Source organism: Schistocerca nitens, chromosome 2, assembly GCF_023898315.1.
Source record: "Schistocerca nitens isolate TAMUIC-IGC-003100 chromosome 2, iqSchNite1.1, whole genome shotgun sequence".
Lineage (NCBI taxonomy): Eukaryota > Metazoa > Arthropoda > Insecta > Orthoptera > Acrididae > Schistocerca > Schistocerca nitens.
In genome coordinates this window covers 139,969,589-139,987,497 of record NC_064615.1, presented here as the reverse complement: position 1 = coordinate 139,987,497, position 17,909 = coordinate 139,969,589, and the positions used below count along the sequence as shown (strand labels likewise).

At 41.5% G+C, this 17,909-nt stretch overlaps 1 protein-coding gene across 1 annotated transcript in view; it reads left to right on the top strand.

The window, feature by feature from the left end:
- LOC126235840 (importin-5) overlaps window positions 1-17,909 on the top strand; it is a 186,237-nt gene that overhangs the window by 96,152 nt on the left and 72,176 nt on the right. Inside the window, exon 12 of the mRNA XM_049944703.1 lies at window positions 17,362-17,580. Coding sequence (XP_049800660.1) covers window positions 17,362-17,580 — 219 coding nt within the window. The remainder of the gene's footprint in view (window positions 1-17,361; window positions 17,581-17,909) is intronic.

Genomic DNA, 17,909 nt, shown 5'->3' with positions numbered 1-17,909 from the left:
CAAGCGTCTTTTTTTCCGAATAACTACTGCAACCTACATCCTTCTGAATCTGCTCAGTGTATGTATCTCTTGGTCTTCATATACGATTTTTATCCTCCACGCTTCCCACCAGTACTAAATTGGTGATCTCTTGATGCCTCAGAACATGTCCTACTAGCCGATCCCTTCATCTACTTAAGTTGTGCCACAATGTGCTCTTCTCCCCAATTCTGTTCAGAACCACCTCATTAGTTATGTGATCTACCCATCTAATTTTCAGCATTCTTCTGTAGTACCACATTTCAAAAGCTTCTATTCTCTTCTTGTCCAAACTATTTATCGTCCATGTTTCACTTCCATACATGGCTACACTCAATACAAATACTTTCAGAAAAGACTTCCTGGTCTTATATCTATACTTGATGCTAACAAATTTCTCTTCTTCAATAATGGTTACCTTGCCATTGCCAGTCTGTATTTTATATCCTCTCTACTCCAACCATCATCAGTTATTTTGATCCCCAAATAGCAAAACTCATTTACTACTTTAACCCTAGGACGCCTATGGGGGGGGGGGGGGGGCGGGTTCGTTGAACCCACAATTTTTTTATGTCCCCTGCTTTTGCCCAAGTAAATTTCATACTACATATTCCCTTTGAGTTATTGTTTGTTGGCTATTTTATGAAACATTAGTGTCAATATATTTTATAGAAAATTCCTGCTTTGAAAGAAAAAATAAGTTAGTTTCTTGATGGTTGATATTCACAACAATCGGTTTACTTTCAGAGGAAGTGATTTTTGATGTCAGTCAGCTGTTATTTATCTTGTAAACTTGCAGTGAGTTAGTGCAGTTCCCAACACGTAGGCCTCCAGTAACTTTGGTGTCCTACACAGCAAAAACAAAAGCAAGTAAAAGCTTAGTGATGTTGTCTACAATGCACCAAGATAAAGGCACTGTTGGAGGAGAGAAGAATAAAACCGAGATAAATGCATATTATAATTCCACTAAAGGTGGAATTGATACCATCGATCAAATGGTGCGTATGTACACCTGCAAGAGGGGAACAGTGAGACGGCCTCTATCTGTATTTTACTCTCTCATTGACATTCGTGCTATCAGTGCAACCACCATATTTATCTAGCAGCATCCAAGATGGAATGAAAAGAAACACAACAAACGGAAACTTTATCTTCTGCAAGCTGGGATGGAACTAGTGAAATTGCAGGTAGAAAAAAGAAGTGCCAACCTCAAGAGGGTTATCTAACCAAATTGTTCAATCAGTGTTGACTATTCTACAAAAGAAAATCAGAGAAGTGACAATAGAAGCACGTCAGCCTCCTGCAGTGAAAGGTTGGTGCCATATTCGTGTAAGAGAAGCTAAAACAAAGAAGCACAACAATCTAAACCAAAACAGTATTGTGGACAGTGTCATAAACAAAAACATTCAGAAAAAATCGTTAAGTGTCTCTCTTGCCGTGAAGTTGAGGACTCGGCGTAGTCTATTGTATATGAGCACATCTGTATTTTGTATTGTAATATGTCAATGTTTTATTCACTCAATCCATTATTTATAGCAATTAACGACATTTATAAACCGATGCCTTAGTTAAAATACATAAACCATTTTGAAAGTTGTAATTTTTCGTCAGTAAACTTATGTAATACCTGTGGGCTCGCCGAACCCCCCCCCCCCCCTCCCCCAGGCATCCCAGTTAGAAAAGAAGGCTTGGGCGTCCTAGGGTTAAGCGTCTTGTTTCCTAATCTAATCCTCTCAGCATCATCTGATTTAATTCGACTACATTTCATTATCCTCGTTTTGCTTTCTTTGATGTTCATCTGATATCCTCCTTTCAAGACACTAGTCTATTCTGTTCAACAGCTCTTCCAGGTCCTTTGCTGTCTCTGCCAGAATTACAATGTCATCGCCGAACCTCAAAGTTTTTATTTCTTGCTCAATATACAGATTGACTAACATCGGGGGTAGGCTACAACCCTGTCTCACTCCCTTCTCAACCACTGCTTCCCTTTCATGCCCCTCGACTCTTATAACTACCGCCTGGTTTCTGTAGAAATTGTAAATAGCCTTTCCCTACCTGTGTTTGAACATCTTCAGAATTTGAAAGAGAGTATTCCGGTCAACAATGTCAAAAGCTTTCTCTAAGTCTACAAATGCTAGAAACGTATGTTTGCCTTTCTTAACCTATCTCCTAAGATAAGTAGTAGGGTCAGTACTGCCTCGCGTGTTCCAACATTTCTATGGAATCCAAACTGATCTACTCCGAGGTCGGCTTGTACCAGTTTTTCCATTTATCTGTAAATAATTTGTGTTGGTATTTTGCAACCGCAATTTATTAAACTGATAGTTCGGTAATTTTCACAGCTGTCAACACCTGCTTTCTTTGGGATTGGAATTATGTCTCGTACATCTTGCTAAACACATGGTAGAGTTTTGTCAGGGCTAGCTCTCCCAAGGATATCAGTAGTTCTAATGGAATGTTGTCAACTCCCGGGGCCGTCTTTCAACTTAGATGTTTCAGTTCTTTGTCACTCTCTTCACGCAGTACCATATCTCCCATTTCATCTACATCCTCTCCCATTTCTATAATATTGTCCTCAAGAACATCACCCTAGAATAGACCCTCCATATACTCCTTTCAACTCCCTGCTTTCCCTTCTTTCCATACAACTGGTTTTCCATCTGAGTTCTTGACATGCATACAAGTGGATCTCTTTTCTCTAAAGGTCTCTTTAATTTTCCTCTAGGCAGTATCTATCTTACCCCTAGTGATATATGCCTCTACATCCTCACATTTGTCCTCTATCCATCCCTACTTAGCCATTTTGTCCTTCCTGTCGATCTCATTTTTGAGACGTTTGTATTCATTTTCACCTGCTTCATTTACTGCACTTTTTATATTTTCTTCTTTTATCAGTTAATTCAGTATCTTTTCTGTAAACCAAGGATTTCTACTAGCCATCGTCTTTTTACCTACTTGATCCTCTGCTGCCTTCACTATTTCATCTCTCAAAGTTATCCATTCTTCTTCTACTGTATTTCTGTCCCCCGTTCTTCTCAATTGTTCCCTAATGCTCTCTCTGAAACTCTCTACAACCTCTGGATCTTGCACTTTACCCAAGTCCCATCTCCTTAAATTCCCACTTTTTTTTTGCAGTTTCTTAAGTTTTAAAATACAGTCCATGACCAATATGATTGTGGTCAGAAGCCACATCTGCTGCTGGAACTGTCTTACAATTTAAAATCTGGTTCCTAAATCTGTCATACCATTATATAAACTATCTGAAACCTTCCAGTGTCTCTAGGCCTCCTCCACGTATATAACCTCCTTTCATAATTCTTAAACCAAATGTTAGCTATGATTAAGTTATTCTCTGTGCAAAATTCTACCAGGTGGCTTCCTCTTTCATTCCTTAGCCCCATTCCATATTCACCTACTACTTTCCCTTCTCTTCCTTTTCCTATTATCGAATTCCAGTCCCTCATGACTGTTAAATGTTCGTCTCCATTCACTATCTGAATAATTTCTTTTATCACATCATACATTTCTTCAATCCCTTTGTCGTCTGCGGAGCTAGTTGATATGTAAACATCTGCTACTGTAGTTAGGCGTGTGCTTTGTGTCTATCTTGGCTCAATAATGTTTGCTATGCTCTTTGTTGTAGCTTTGCTATGCTGTTTGTAGTAGCTTACCTGCATTCCTATTTTTCTATTCATTATTAAACCTACTCCTGCATTACCCCTGTTTGATTTTGTATGTATAACCCTGTATTCACCTGACCACCTGATAACGACATCCTCCTGAGTAGTCCCTGCACGGAGATCCAAATGGGGGGCTATTTTACCTCCAGAATATTTTACTCAGGAAAAATTATGGCTGTAGTTTCCCCTAGCTTTCAGCTGTTCACTGTACCGTACCAGCACAACAAGGCCATTTTGGTTAATGTTAAAAGGCCAGATCAGTCAATCATCCAGACTATTGCCCCTGCAACTACTGAAAATGCTGCTGCCTCTCTTCATGAACGACTCGTTTGTGTGGCCGCTCAACAGATACCCCTCCATTGTGGTTACACCTATGGTACGGCTATCTGTATCACTGAGGGACACAAGGCCCCCCCCCCCTCCCACCACCACCAACGGCAAGGTCCATGGTTCTGGGGGGGGGGGGGGAGATTACTGAATCACCCTAACCAATAGATTAATAAGACACTGATTCACTGTCCTTAATGCCAATTAGTTAAGAAATTTAGTCCCTACTACTCTTGAGACTAAATCCAACTACGTCCAAAATAATCAGTTCGAAGAGCAGCGGAATATTTCTGAATCCCGGAACATTAAATATTTCAAACACTTCATGAATGTGGCTGAGCCACCGGTCATACCCACCCAAATGCTAACTCCTTCAGCATCATCCCAAACTGTCTGCCATCTTCCCGTGCTGAGTGGCTATGAGGAACGTGGGCGCCAATCTTATATAGAGAACTAGTCACCCTTTTCCAACTCTCCAGAACCTCACCTGTGAATAGTGCACTCATTGACGTCATATTAGGGGCTGGTGATCAACAGTCCTTTGATGTAACTTATGATAATAAGTTTAATTAAAATTCTGTTTGTGCCATTAGCTGCTTGCTGAAATTTCACGTTATAAATGTATATAATTATAATTTTTAGGTGCCATAGTTCATCCTCAAATCAAAGTTTAAATGTTTACAATTTGTGCTTACAATGGTGAGAATTGTTACCTTTACTATTTGTGGTACAGTTATGAATGGTACATCCTTTTTACAGGACTTTGTTTCCTATTTCCTTTGCTCATATTAGAATTCAGTATCTTTAGTGAAATTTAAATTATGGCCAAAACCATGCAAATTTCACATAAAATAACAATTCTTCATATCTAAATGGCGTATGTGGTGAAGAGTAATCACAGCCAACATATACTGCCATGCTGTCAGTGTATCTCTTCATTCAAAAGATACGCCAATTGTAATTAACTTTCCAATTAAAATGTGTGTCACAGCTTAATTATTAAAGTTATTGAACATGTAAGTAGTTCCGTCCTATGCTTCTTATCAAGAGATACAGATTGAATGCCATCTGTGTGGTGGGGCGAACTTTAAAAGTTATAAATTATTTAGTGAATAATAGGTATTCAGATCTATTAAGCTCTGTTTCTTCTCTCATATAAGTTTCCAGGTCCAACCTGTAAACCATTGGATTAGTAATCAAATTCTCTTTCATTTGCCCTGATGCTCCTCTGAAGTCAGCACAGTTCACACTACACATTTGCAAATAAGTACAAAGCGATTTCAACAGCTACCGGATGCTGATGTCACACCTTGCCAGTGAAAAACTATATAGAACCAGGCCACCTCTGCCAGAAGTGAGCCACTGCCCACCACGTTTCAGCAACCAGCTGGCTAGTGGCACAAACTCTGCCTGCACACAATGTGCCCGTCTTAAATGCTGCACTCAACAAAATGGAATCCCAATATGCAGATATGACTTGGTATGTTGCAGCCATATCCCAAGAAAATTTTCAACATTACTGAGGTAGATATATTGAAATTTTCAGCATCAGGTTTTTTCTTAACACTAAGAATCCAAAAAAGAATTTCCTTAGTTTGGCAGCTTCCATCCAATCACTTGATTATACAGGGTGTTTCAGATAAAGTGTGTTCCTCAGGAACTTACAGACAGGAATATTTATAGACATTGGTCCACGTAAGAAATATTGCACTTCCTTTGTGTTATGAACATAAATCTATTTTCCAGAGTTACAGTTATCAGATATTTTTTTTTTTTTAAATATAACTTAAGTTTTTTTCTGTGATGTAGATTATGTTTTTAAACTAGCTGTGTACAAGTCAATTTGAAGCACATTTCTATCATGTTGAGTTTGGGAGCTAGAAACCTTCAAAGCACCGGCCGCGGTCTAGCGGTTCTAGGCGCTCAGTCCGGAACCGCGCGACTGCTACGGTCGCAGGTTCAAATCCTGCCTCGGGCATGGATGTGTGTGATGTCCTTAGGTTAGTTAAGTTTAAGTAGTTCTAAGTTCTAGGGGACTGATGACAATAGATGTTAAGTCCCATAGTGCTCAGAGCCATTTGAACCATTTTTGAACCTTCAAAGCATTAGGGGTGGATGCTGTACATAATACTTGGCTGTGTGCAGATGGATGTTCTGGTGGCAGAATGTTGGTGCGAGTGAGGTATTTAAATGTATGCCCATGTTCATAATTGCACAATGCACCTTCTAAACTATGTGTAGAAGGGATGTAACGTCTCTGGTGTCTGGGAGTGACAAGCTTCCTCTATGCACCACTTAGTCATCTGCACTTGTGGGTTCAGTGACATAATGATTCTTGAGTTATCCCTACAAAAAGAGTCTACTGGTGTTGAATCAGACAACTGTAAGGTCCATTCCTGAAGACCACGGTGTCCCAATCATATTCCACACTATCTGTTGTTTAGTTCTTGCACATCATGCGCAGAATTGGTTGGGTGACCATTGTGTTGTATTCACATATGGCTTCTAATGCCTAGATGGGCATTTTCAAGGTGAATTGTCAACAATAAAAGCTCAGTACATCTGACATACCAATGTACCTGTGAAGTAGTGTGGACCGATTATTTCATCCCAAAGGTTTCCGCACCATACACACATTAATGGACTGCCTCCATTGACGATTGTCAGGACATACCCACGTAGGATTTTTCTGTGGCACAGTGAGGCATATAATGATGATTCACTGAACCATAATTTGTGGATGTGGATTCATCAGAGAATATAACACTTTATATGGTATCCAGAGTGAAATTATGCACGGCCTATTTACAGGAAGTAACTCTCAGATTGAAATCATTCCCATGCAGCTCATTTTCAGTGACAGGTGGTATGGGTGAAACCTGTGACCCTGCACTACATGCCTCACAGATGTAAGGCTGATACCGTGGCTCTAGCAATGTCTCTTTCAGATGGCATAAGGGTCATACATGTATTGGCAGCTAAAACAAACATAAATGTCTCCTTTCTTCTTGCTGGTTTTTGTCTTTTACTATCGTACCTTCTCATTCTGCTTGTTTCCTGAAATCGTCATTTTCAGCGCATAAGAATGTCATTGTTGCTGAAACTCTTTGATCTTAATATCTCATGGTATACACCACAGCTGCTTCATTGCATCGTCTCAACATTGGACGGACCTTGGCACACTGAACTCCATTTGTTTGTGTGCTCCAACCTGCCATGTATATGGCAGTTTAAGATGATGGTCAGCAGTTTGACCAAACATAGTATCTTAACAGCGCATCGAGGAAGCTGCTTAGTACATGACATTGGCAACGTTACATCGCGTTGTGTAGTGCATTCAGGAACATATTCATACATTTGAAAACTTCAGTTACATCATCATTCCACTACAAGAATATCCATCTGCTAACAGCTAAGTATTGTGTACAACATGTTGCATTCACCCCTAACACTTTGAAGGTTTCCAGTTCCAGAACTAAACTTAATACAAATGTGCTTTAAATTGATTGGTACACATCTAATACATCAGCTACATGACAGAAAAAATTAAAAGTTCAATTGAAAAAAATTATCTCGTTACTGTAACACTCTAAAAAATAACTCAAACTATGTTCATAATCCGCAGAAAGCGTAACATTTCTTATGTAGACCTTTCTAAAATGTTTCCCACTCTACTTATAAGCATCTCCATATCACTCACTGAACAGCCTTCAATTTTTGAATGGTTATTACATTAAAAATCTTTGTCACAGTCACAAGTAAAAACTGATCTGAAACTTCATACAAATCCATTGTAACACTGGTTGTGGAAAACTTGTTTCCCAAAATCTCTGCAAGCCATTTCTACTGTTTTCATTTCTTGTCCAGTCATCTACAGCTGCCCTAAATTCAAAAATTAGTCAGACTTATTGTTAATTAGTATATTAACTCCGGAGATGGGAACTTGCCCTTCAATATATCCTCTCTTCCTGCTACCCACCAGGCCTCAACCTCCGCTAATTTAAAGTTGCCACCACTCATACCTCACCTGTCATTCAACATCATCTTTGCCTCTGTACTTCCGCCTCGACTGACATCTCTGCCCAAACTCTTTGCCTTTACATATGTCTGCTTGTCTCTGTATATGTGCGGATGGATATGTGTGTGTGTGTGGGTGGGGGGGGGGTCTTCCACTCCCGGGATAGGAAAGACTCCTTACCCTCTCCCTTAAAACTCACATCCTTTCGTCTTTCCCTCTCCTTCCCTCTTTCCTGATAAAGCAACCGTGGGTTGCGAAAGCTTGAATTTTGTGTGTGTGTTTGTTTGTTTGTGTGCCGATCAACATACGCGAAAGAACTTGCCCCCCTTCTACCAGCCGTGTACCGCAAGTCTCTAGAGGAACGGAGGGTTCCAAATGATTGGAAAAGAGCACAGGTAGTCCCAGTCTTCAAGAAGGGTCGTCGAGCAGATGCGCAAAACTATAGACCTATATCTCTGACGTCGATCTGTTGTAGAATTTTAGAACATGTTTTTTGCTCGAGTATCATGTCGTTTTTGGAAACTCAGAATCTACTATGTAGGAATCAACATGGATTCCGGAAACAGCGATCGTGTGAGGCCCAACTCGCATTATTTGTTCATGAGACCCAGAAAATATTAGATACAGGCTCCCAGGTAGATGCTATTTTTCTTGACTTCCGGAAGGCGTTCGATACAGTTCCGTACTGTCGCCTGATAAACAAAGTAAGAGCCTACGGAATATCAGACCAGCTGTGTGGCTGGATTGAAGAGTTTTTAGCAAACAGAACACAGTATGTTATTCTCAACGGAGAGGCGTCTACTGACGTTAAAGTAACCTCTGGCGTGCCACAGGGGAGTGTTACGGGACCATTGCTTTTCACAATATACACTCCTGGAAATGGAAAAAAGAACACACTGACACCGGTGTGTCAGACCCACCATACTTGCTCCGGACACTGCGAGAGGGCTGTACAAGCAATGATCACACGCACGGCACAGCGGACACACCAGGAACCGCGGTGTTGGCCGTCGAATGGCGCTAGCTGCGCAGCATTTGTGCACCGCCGCCATCAGTGTCAGCCAGTTTGCCGTGGCATACGGAGCTCCATCGCAGTCTTTAACACTGGTAGCATGCCGCGACAGCGTGGACGTGAACCGTATGTGCAGTTGCCGGACTTTGAGGGTGTATAGTGGGCATGCGGGAGGCCGGGTGGACGTACCGCCGAATTGCTCAACACGTGGGGCGTGAGGTCTCCACAGTACATCGATGTTGTCGCCAGTGGTCGGCGGAAGGTGCACGTGCCCGTCGACCTGGGACCGGACCGCAGCGACGCACGGATGCACACCAAGACCGTAGGATCCTACGCAGTGCCGTAGGGGACCGCACCGCCACTTCCCAGCAAATTAGGGACACTGTTGCTCCTGGGGCATCGGCGAGGACCATTCGCAACCGTCTCCATGAAGCTGGGCTACGGTCCCGCACACCGTTAGGCCGTCTTCCGCTCACGCCCCAACATCGTGCAGCCCGCCTCCAGTGGTGTCGCGACAGGCGTGAATGGAGGGACGAATGGAGACGTGTCGTCTTCAGCGATGAGAGTCGCTTCTGCCTTGGTGCCAATGATGGTCGTATGCGTGTTTGGCTCCGTGCAGGTGAGCACCACAATCAGGACTGCATACGACCGAGGCACACAGGGCCAACACCCGGCATCATGGTGTGGGGAGCGATCTCCTACACTGGCCGTACACCACTGGTGATCGTCGAGGGGACACTGAATAGTGCACGGTACATCCAAACCGTCATCGAACCCATCGTTCTACCATTCCTAGACCGACAAGGGAACTTGCTGTTCCAACAGGACAATGCACGTCCGCATGTATCCCGTGCCACCCAACGTGCTCTAGAAGGTGTAAGTCAACTACCCTGACCAGCAAGATCTCCGGATCTGTCCCCCATTGAGCATGTTTGGGACTGGATGAAGCGTCGTCTCACGCGGTCTGCACGTCCAGCACGAACGCTGGTCCAACTGAGGCGCCAGGTGGAAATGGCATGGCAAGCCGTTCCACAGGACTACATCCAGCATCTCTACGATCGTCTCCATGGGAGAATAGCAGCCTGCATTGCTGCGAAAGGTGGATATACACTGTACTAGTGCCGACATTGTGCATGCTCTGTTGCCTGTGTCTATGTGCCTGTGGTTCTGTCAGTGTGATCATGTGATGTATCTGACCCCAGGAATGTGTCAATAAAGTTTCCCCTTCCTGGGACAATGAATTCACGGTGTTCTTATTTCAATTTCCAGGAGTGTATATAAGTGACCTAGTAGATAGTGTCAGAAGTTCCATGCGGCTTTTCGCGGATGATGCTGTAGTATACAGAGAAGTTGCAGCATTAGAAAATTGTAGCGAAATGCAGGAAGATCTGCAGCGGATAGGCACTTGGTGCAGGGAGTGGCAACTGTCCTTTAACATAGACAAATGTAATGTATTGCGAATACATAGAAAGAAGGATCCTTTACTGTATGATTATATGATAGCGGAACAAACACTGGTAGCAGTTACTTCTGTAAAATATCTGGGAGTATGCATGCGGAACGATTTGAAGTGGAATGATCATATAAAATTAATTGTTGGTAAGGCGGGTACCAGGTTGAGATTCATTGGGAGAGTCCTTAGAAAATGTAGTCCATCAACAAAGGAGGTGGCTTACAAAACACTCGTTCGAGCTATACTTGAGTATTGCTCATCAGTGTGGGATCCGTACCAGATCGGGTTGACGGAGGAGATAGAGAAGATCCAAAGAAGAGCGGCGCGTTTCATCACAGGGTTATTTGGTAACCGTGATAGCGTTCCGGAGATGTTTAATAAACTCAAGTGGCAGACTCTGCAAGAGAGGCGCTCTGCATCGCAGTGTAGCATGCTCGCCAGGTTTCGAGAGGGTGCGTTTCTGGATGAGGTATCGAATATGTTGCTTCCCCCTACTTATACCTCCCGAGGAGATCACGAATGTAAAATTAGAGAGATTAGAGCGCGCACGTAGGCTTTCAGACAGTCGTTCTTCCCGCGAACCATACACGACTGGAACAGGAAAGGGAGGTAATGACAGTGGCACGTAAAGTGCCCTCCGCCACACACCGTTGGGTGGCTTGCGGAGTATAAATGTAGATGTAGATGTAGACCAACGCTTTCGTTTGGTAAGTTACATCATCTTTGTTTTTAGTATATAATAATGAGAATAGGAACACCACACACACACAGTGCAGCCCCGTAGCCACCCCCCGGATTCATCTCTGCCTTCCGGAGTTCTTGCCTTGTACATAGTTCTCTTCAACATTTTCGTTCGCAATATGCAAATAATTCATTACTGTTGTATCCAGTTCTAAAGCCAGCTTGTGCCTTTGTTTCGTTCCTTATCTATTTGCTTCACGAAAATTTAATATTTTATCTTTGCATTTCTTATTGATTTGATAAGAATGTACAACAAACACTGTTGATTGTCAGGAAGTCATGGTTGGCAGTTATTGATTTCATTTTTTGTAGGACAGCCCGAAGGCTAACAAAAATCTATAGGAAGATGAGAAAATTCTAAAAAATTATTAAAATTATTTGATATGGTGTGCATTTATATGTAGTCATTTACAGCTAGTCCTTATAATGCCTAAACTAATCTTGAGCCATCTGCATGAAACGCTTGTGTTAAATAGTACATTTTTTTCTGTGACAGCTTACTACATTTCATTTACTTGATCAGTATGTTCTGTAATTGAACTGTTGATCCTACATTGGGGCTGGTGGCTGTTACATCATGAAATATATCTACCTAAAAAAGTTAACATTGTGTCTTTTCTAAACATACGCCATTTATTGATTGCCTACTTTTTGGTAATACACAGAGAAATTAAATAAAGAAATGGTTTACATTAATTTTTTTCTTCACTTCTGTTATAATTAGGTATAAGTACAACATGACCAGTAGACTGAACACAGCTTTATTCCATGAAAGCATTAACATGTATGTAAGTAACATTCAGCAGGAACCAATTATGTACACAGAGATTTCTGTCTCTATCAAACACACACACACACACACACACACACACACACACTCTCTCTTCTGAGGTGCCCTCTGTGAACGACATAGCACTACCACACTTACGGCCTTTGGAAAGTACATGCACGTTTCACTGCAACTTCGTTTACCATTTAACCCAGTTGTGTGTGGTATCTCCCTTTTCAATCATCATTCGTTGTAAGTCAACTGGCATTTCTGCATTCTTGACAGCCATCCATAGCATTGGCTGTATAGCTCATCTTCCTTTCACGATAGGCTCACTTCAGATATTCTTCCTTGAGCAGCAAGATTCTTCTGATCCAGCATGGATATTGGGGGTTTCTTTAATCTTCCCCTGGAGTGAGGGCATGAGCTCCTTGAAGCTACGCACTGTAAAGCTGTCACAGGTGAACGAAGATCTGTTCACAATAACATCGATTGCTGGAATTCATGTCACATGGAATTGTTACGAAGTCTGTGTTCTTTGCTATCAGATCCTTAACTTCCTTGTTGAGATGTCCCTTGAAAGAACCAGTGTTGACATTTTTCTGCTGTTAAGTAAGGTGTGGTAGTATGTTCCAAGCAACCTTCAGCCAATGAGGCACCTGGTTATTTGTCATCTTCCCCTTTTCTCGGCAGTTTTGCTTTCAGTATTATTTTCGTGCAAAGAATCACTTGCAGGGAGGTTCTTTCCATCCGCTAATGCACCCAACATTACTGTTGTTCTGATCTTTTCATTGCCAGAATTACTTATAGGACAGTAACACACACAAAAAAATAGACATCTCAACAGTGATACCCATATTATCCAGCAAATATTAGTGCAATTTCTGTCGATTGTTTGTATTACACAATGCCTATGGTCATTCAGTCCCAATGGCAGCTTGCCTACTTACCAGCTTCCAGGACAGCAAAATTTGGTTTCAGTATTTCATATAATTATTGAGTAAATTTCAAAACTTAAAATGCTGTCATCATCTCCTCAAGAAGTTAAAGATTCAACTCGGTAAGTCAGGTGTTAAAGCTGTATGTCCTGAGGCAGTATAACTTGGGGTGTGAAAATTACCCAGACTATTCATTCTGTATTGGAGAATGAGAGCGCTTACTGATTTCCAACAAACTTAACACATACCGTATTTACTCGAATCTAAGCCGCACGTTTTTTCCGGTTTTAGTAATCCAAAAAACCGCCTGCGGCTTGGAATCGAGTGCAAAGCAAGCAGAAGTTCTGAAAAATGTTGTTAGGTGCCGCCACAACTAACTTCTGCCGTCGAGTATATGTAGCGCTACACAGGCATGCATTGTAGGCATCCGTCGAATATATGTAGCATTACACAGGCATGCATTGTAGGCATAAAGATAAATACTAGCGCCAAAACCTCTGCGTCGGTAAATAAATTAAAAAAAAAAAAAAAAAGGTGGAAGACGAGCTTTTTCCTCCGCCCCGAGTTTCGACAATTGCATTTTCATACATTATCCAACGAAGTAAATACATATTCTGTATTGTTCATCTTCGAATGTAGAAGCATTTCAATGTACTACGAAAATCCGACTGGCAAGACTGTTAGGGATGCTTGTCAGTATGGCCAACTCTACGTTCTGAATTTTGTCCTACCTTTGAGAAGAGATGGTTGCTAATAGGAACTTACATGAATTGTGAATCACACGAGGTATTCTCTTCACCATAAGAATAATACGAAGATAAACATTTTGCCATGTATTGTTTCGTGTTTGCTGCTATCTCATTTAAATCCTGTCTGCGTAATAAACTACGAAACTAGTGAGACAACAGCAAACGCGGAAGAATATACATATCATGTCATGTTTATATGCGTATTATTCTTATGCCTAATAAGTGATACAGTCAGAAATGAAGCACGGCAATTGACTAGATTTTTAAATCTAAGATGATTCTAATTTCTATGCAGAATGGAATGTACTAAACACGCACATGCAAAGATTTTGAAACTGAGAAAAATTTTCGCTAAACTCTCGTTCAGAACACCTTCTATCATACACAGTCTATTATTTGGTTCTTGTTGAACATTATCTAAGAAAGCAGCAGTGTAAGTAACAACAAATAACAATCTCTTGCCATTGTTTCGCTAATGAGACGATTCCCCCCCCCCCCTCTCTCTCTCTCTCTCTCTCTCTCTCTCTCTCTCTATATATATATATATATATATATATATATATATATATATATAAGAGAGGGAAACATTCCACGTGGAAAAAATATATCTAAAAAGAAAGATGATGAGACTTACCAAACTAAAGCGCTGGCAGGTCGATAGACACACAAACAAACACAAATATACACACAAAATTCAAGCTTTCGCAACAAACTGTTGCCTCATCAGGAAAGAGGGAAGGAGAGGGAAAGACGAAAGGATGTGGGTTTTAAGGGAGAGGGTAAGGAGTCATTCCAATCCCGGGAGCGGAAAGACTTACCTTCCCCCTAAGGTAAGTATCTGGATACTTCCCACTAACACCAATCAATCCGAACTCCGGAGATGGGAACTTGCTCTTCAATATATCCTCTCTTCCCATTACCCACCAGGCCTCAATCTCCGCTAATTTCAAGTTGCCGCCACTCATACCTCACCTGTCATTCAGAAACATCTCTGCCTCTGCACTTCCACCTCGACTGACATCTCTGCCCAAACTCTTTGTATTTGAATATGTCTGCTTGTGTCTGTATATGTGTGGATGGATATGTGTGTGTGTGCGCGAGTGTATACCCGTCCTTTTTTCCCCCAAAGGTAAATCTTTCCTCTCCCAGGATTGGAATGACTCTTTACCCTCTCCCTTAAAACCCACATCCTTTCATCTTTCCCTCTCCTTCCCTCTTTCCTGATGAGGCAACCGTTGGTTGCGAAAGCTAGAATTTTGTGTGCATGTTTGTGTTTGTTTGTGTGTCTATCGACTTGCCAGCACTTTCGTTTGGTAAGTCACAGCATCTTTGTTTTATATAAAACAAAGATGATGTGACTTACCAAACAAAAGCGCTGGCACGTCGATAGACACACAAACATACACACAAAATTCAAGCTTTCGCAACAAACTGTTGCCTCATCAGGAAAGAGGGAAGGAGAGGGAAAGACGAAAGGATGTGGGTTTTAAGGGAGAGGGTAAGGAGTCATACCAATCCTGGGAGCGGAAAGACTTACCTTAGGGGGAAAAAAGGACGGGTATACACTTGCGCGCACACACACATATCCATCCACACATATAGAGACACAAGCAGACATATTTAAAGACAAAGAGTTTGGACAGAGATGTCAGTTGAGGCAGAAGTGCAGAGGCAAAGATGTTGTTGAATGACAGGTGAGGTATGAGTGGCGGCAGCTTGAAATTAGCGGCGATTGAGGCCTGGTGGATAACGGGAAGAGAGCATATATTGAAGAGCAAGTTCCCATCTCCGGAGTTCAGATAGGTTGGTGTTAGTGGGAAGTATCCAGATAACCCGGACGGTGTAACACTGCGCCAAGATGTGCTGGCCGTGCACCAAGGCATGTTTAGCCACAGGGTGATCCTCATTACCAACAAACACTGTCTGCCTGTGTCCATTCATGCGAATGGACAGTTTGTTGCTGGTCATTCCCACATAGAATGCATCACAGTGTAGGCAGGTCAGTTGGTAGATCACATGGGTGCTTTCACACGTGGCTCTGCGCGCGCACGAAAGCAAGCCATGCTGCGAGCGACGACAGGCCGTAAACACTCATTATCAGAATGCGACAAACAATGCATGTCACAGTACATTAACGCATTTTCAGCGTAGAGTGACGTTAACACCTACAACAAAGAGAACGGCACTTATCAGATCAAAGAAAAACAAGCAATCAATTCAAACCAGATGAAGCACGTGAAAAAGGAAGGGTACCCGTATAAATAAGGAAGGAGCGCCTGACGCATAGCAATGGCTACCTGGTAAAGCTTAACTGCTAAGCTTATGACTCGAACGAAACTGCTGTAGCTGTATCGTCATTCATTCGACCTAAATTGTGTCTCATATTACAATGGACCAACTTTGTTTCGATTTGGAGGTGCGGCCTAAAACTTTTCTCTCCCCTGGAATTTCGAATCTCAAATTTCAGGTGTGGCTTAGATTCGGGAAAAATTTTTTCCCATGATTTCGAGTCTCATTTTTCAGGTGCGGCTTAGATTCGAGTGCGGCTTAGATTCGAGTAAATACGGTAATTTCAAATCTTTTTTGACACTTTCTCTCACTTTCACCCCGTATCAAATAATGAAGGGGGAAAAGTTTATTATTTAAGACATTTTTGCTGTTCATGCAGTAAAACTTCAGACATTAGTTCTTTACCACTATTTGGAACCTATCTTGCAGACAGTATCCACATTTACCACTGAATGTACCTGCAGAATTATGTCTATGTAAGACACACAGTTCTGGATATACTATTTCACGTGCATTAGTGATACGCTGAGACACAAGTTGTTTTTTGTCAGTGAGGGGAGTCTCTGTGCTAGCATTTTTCTGTGTCATAATGTAAGCCCCACTCTCATCATTCTCATACACCAGACAGTACTTGCATTGGTTCCTGTGACACATGCAGATGGAAAATTCCCTGTATCTCCATTACCTTTGTTTGGATTATTTCTCGAGTAATTGGGAAGCCTTCATGGCATTTCTCTTGCACTTGCTGAATGACCTGCTGCTGTAGTTTATGAAACCTTCCCTGCTTTGGTCCCCTGAAAGGGTGGTGTGTAAAGCTGGGATACTTTAATTTATTCTTTACCTCACGCTGCCTGCAAATATACAGCTCTGTGACATCAAATATTCTCCCTGTTGCACCGTTGTTTATGGCCTCTACTTCATGACTCGCCACTAACTAAAAAGTAGTGGTGCATAGTATGCATGAACCACTTATAAATCCCAAACTTCCAGATTCACATGTCTCAGTAGAGGTACAGCTGTAATTTGCATCCATTATCAGTTGCTGCAGTTTACAGTTATTGTAGCTCTGATAGTATAAGCAAACTGCATAACAATAATGTGTTGTCCTCTTGGTCCTGTACAGTTTAATCCGCAGAAATTGTACCACTTCAGATTTGGTCTGTAGCCAACCTTCAAAAATCAAGTGCTATAGAGCAGTAGCAGCTTTAGTCAAGTTTCATTTGTTGTTATGTTTCAAGTGGTCTGTGGGAACATATTTTTGTTAACATTAATTTGTGACCTGTCAGTGTTCATGAAATGATATGCTTATCTTAATATTTTACTTAATGAAAATTTGGTATTTATTAAAGTGACTTGTTTGATTATAGCTTGTGGAGAAAGGGACCAAATTGGTTCTTGAGCAAATAGTGACAACTATAGCATCAGTTGCAGATACATCAGAGGAACAGTTTGTTGCTTATTATGATCGTTTAATGCCGTGCCTGAAGTATATAATACAAAATGCTAATTCTGAGGAGCTGAAGACACTCAGAGGCAAAGCCATTGAATGTGTAAGCTTAATTGGGTTAGCTGTTGGACCTGAAAAGGTAAGCCACTGATACAATAATACTACTTGCCTGCTATGTATAGTTAGTTCATGTTTACACAGTTAAATGATTACCAACACTGGGTTTAAGAATTGCAAAAGAATGCTGTTTACAAGGAAAAGACAGCAGAAGCGTTCAAGATCATCATGTGATGGTAAGAAAAATTTTGAAAGCAAATTTGAAATTGCAGAATATTTTTAAGTGAAGATGTCGACTGTGACCTTAATCTGTTTGTTGTGAACTTTATATTAAATCTGAAAAAAAAAGCAAAAAGACAAGAAATTGAGGCATTGGGACCAGGGTCAGTTGAAATAATCAGTGGTAGCTGA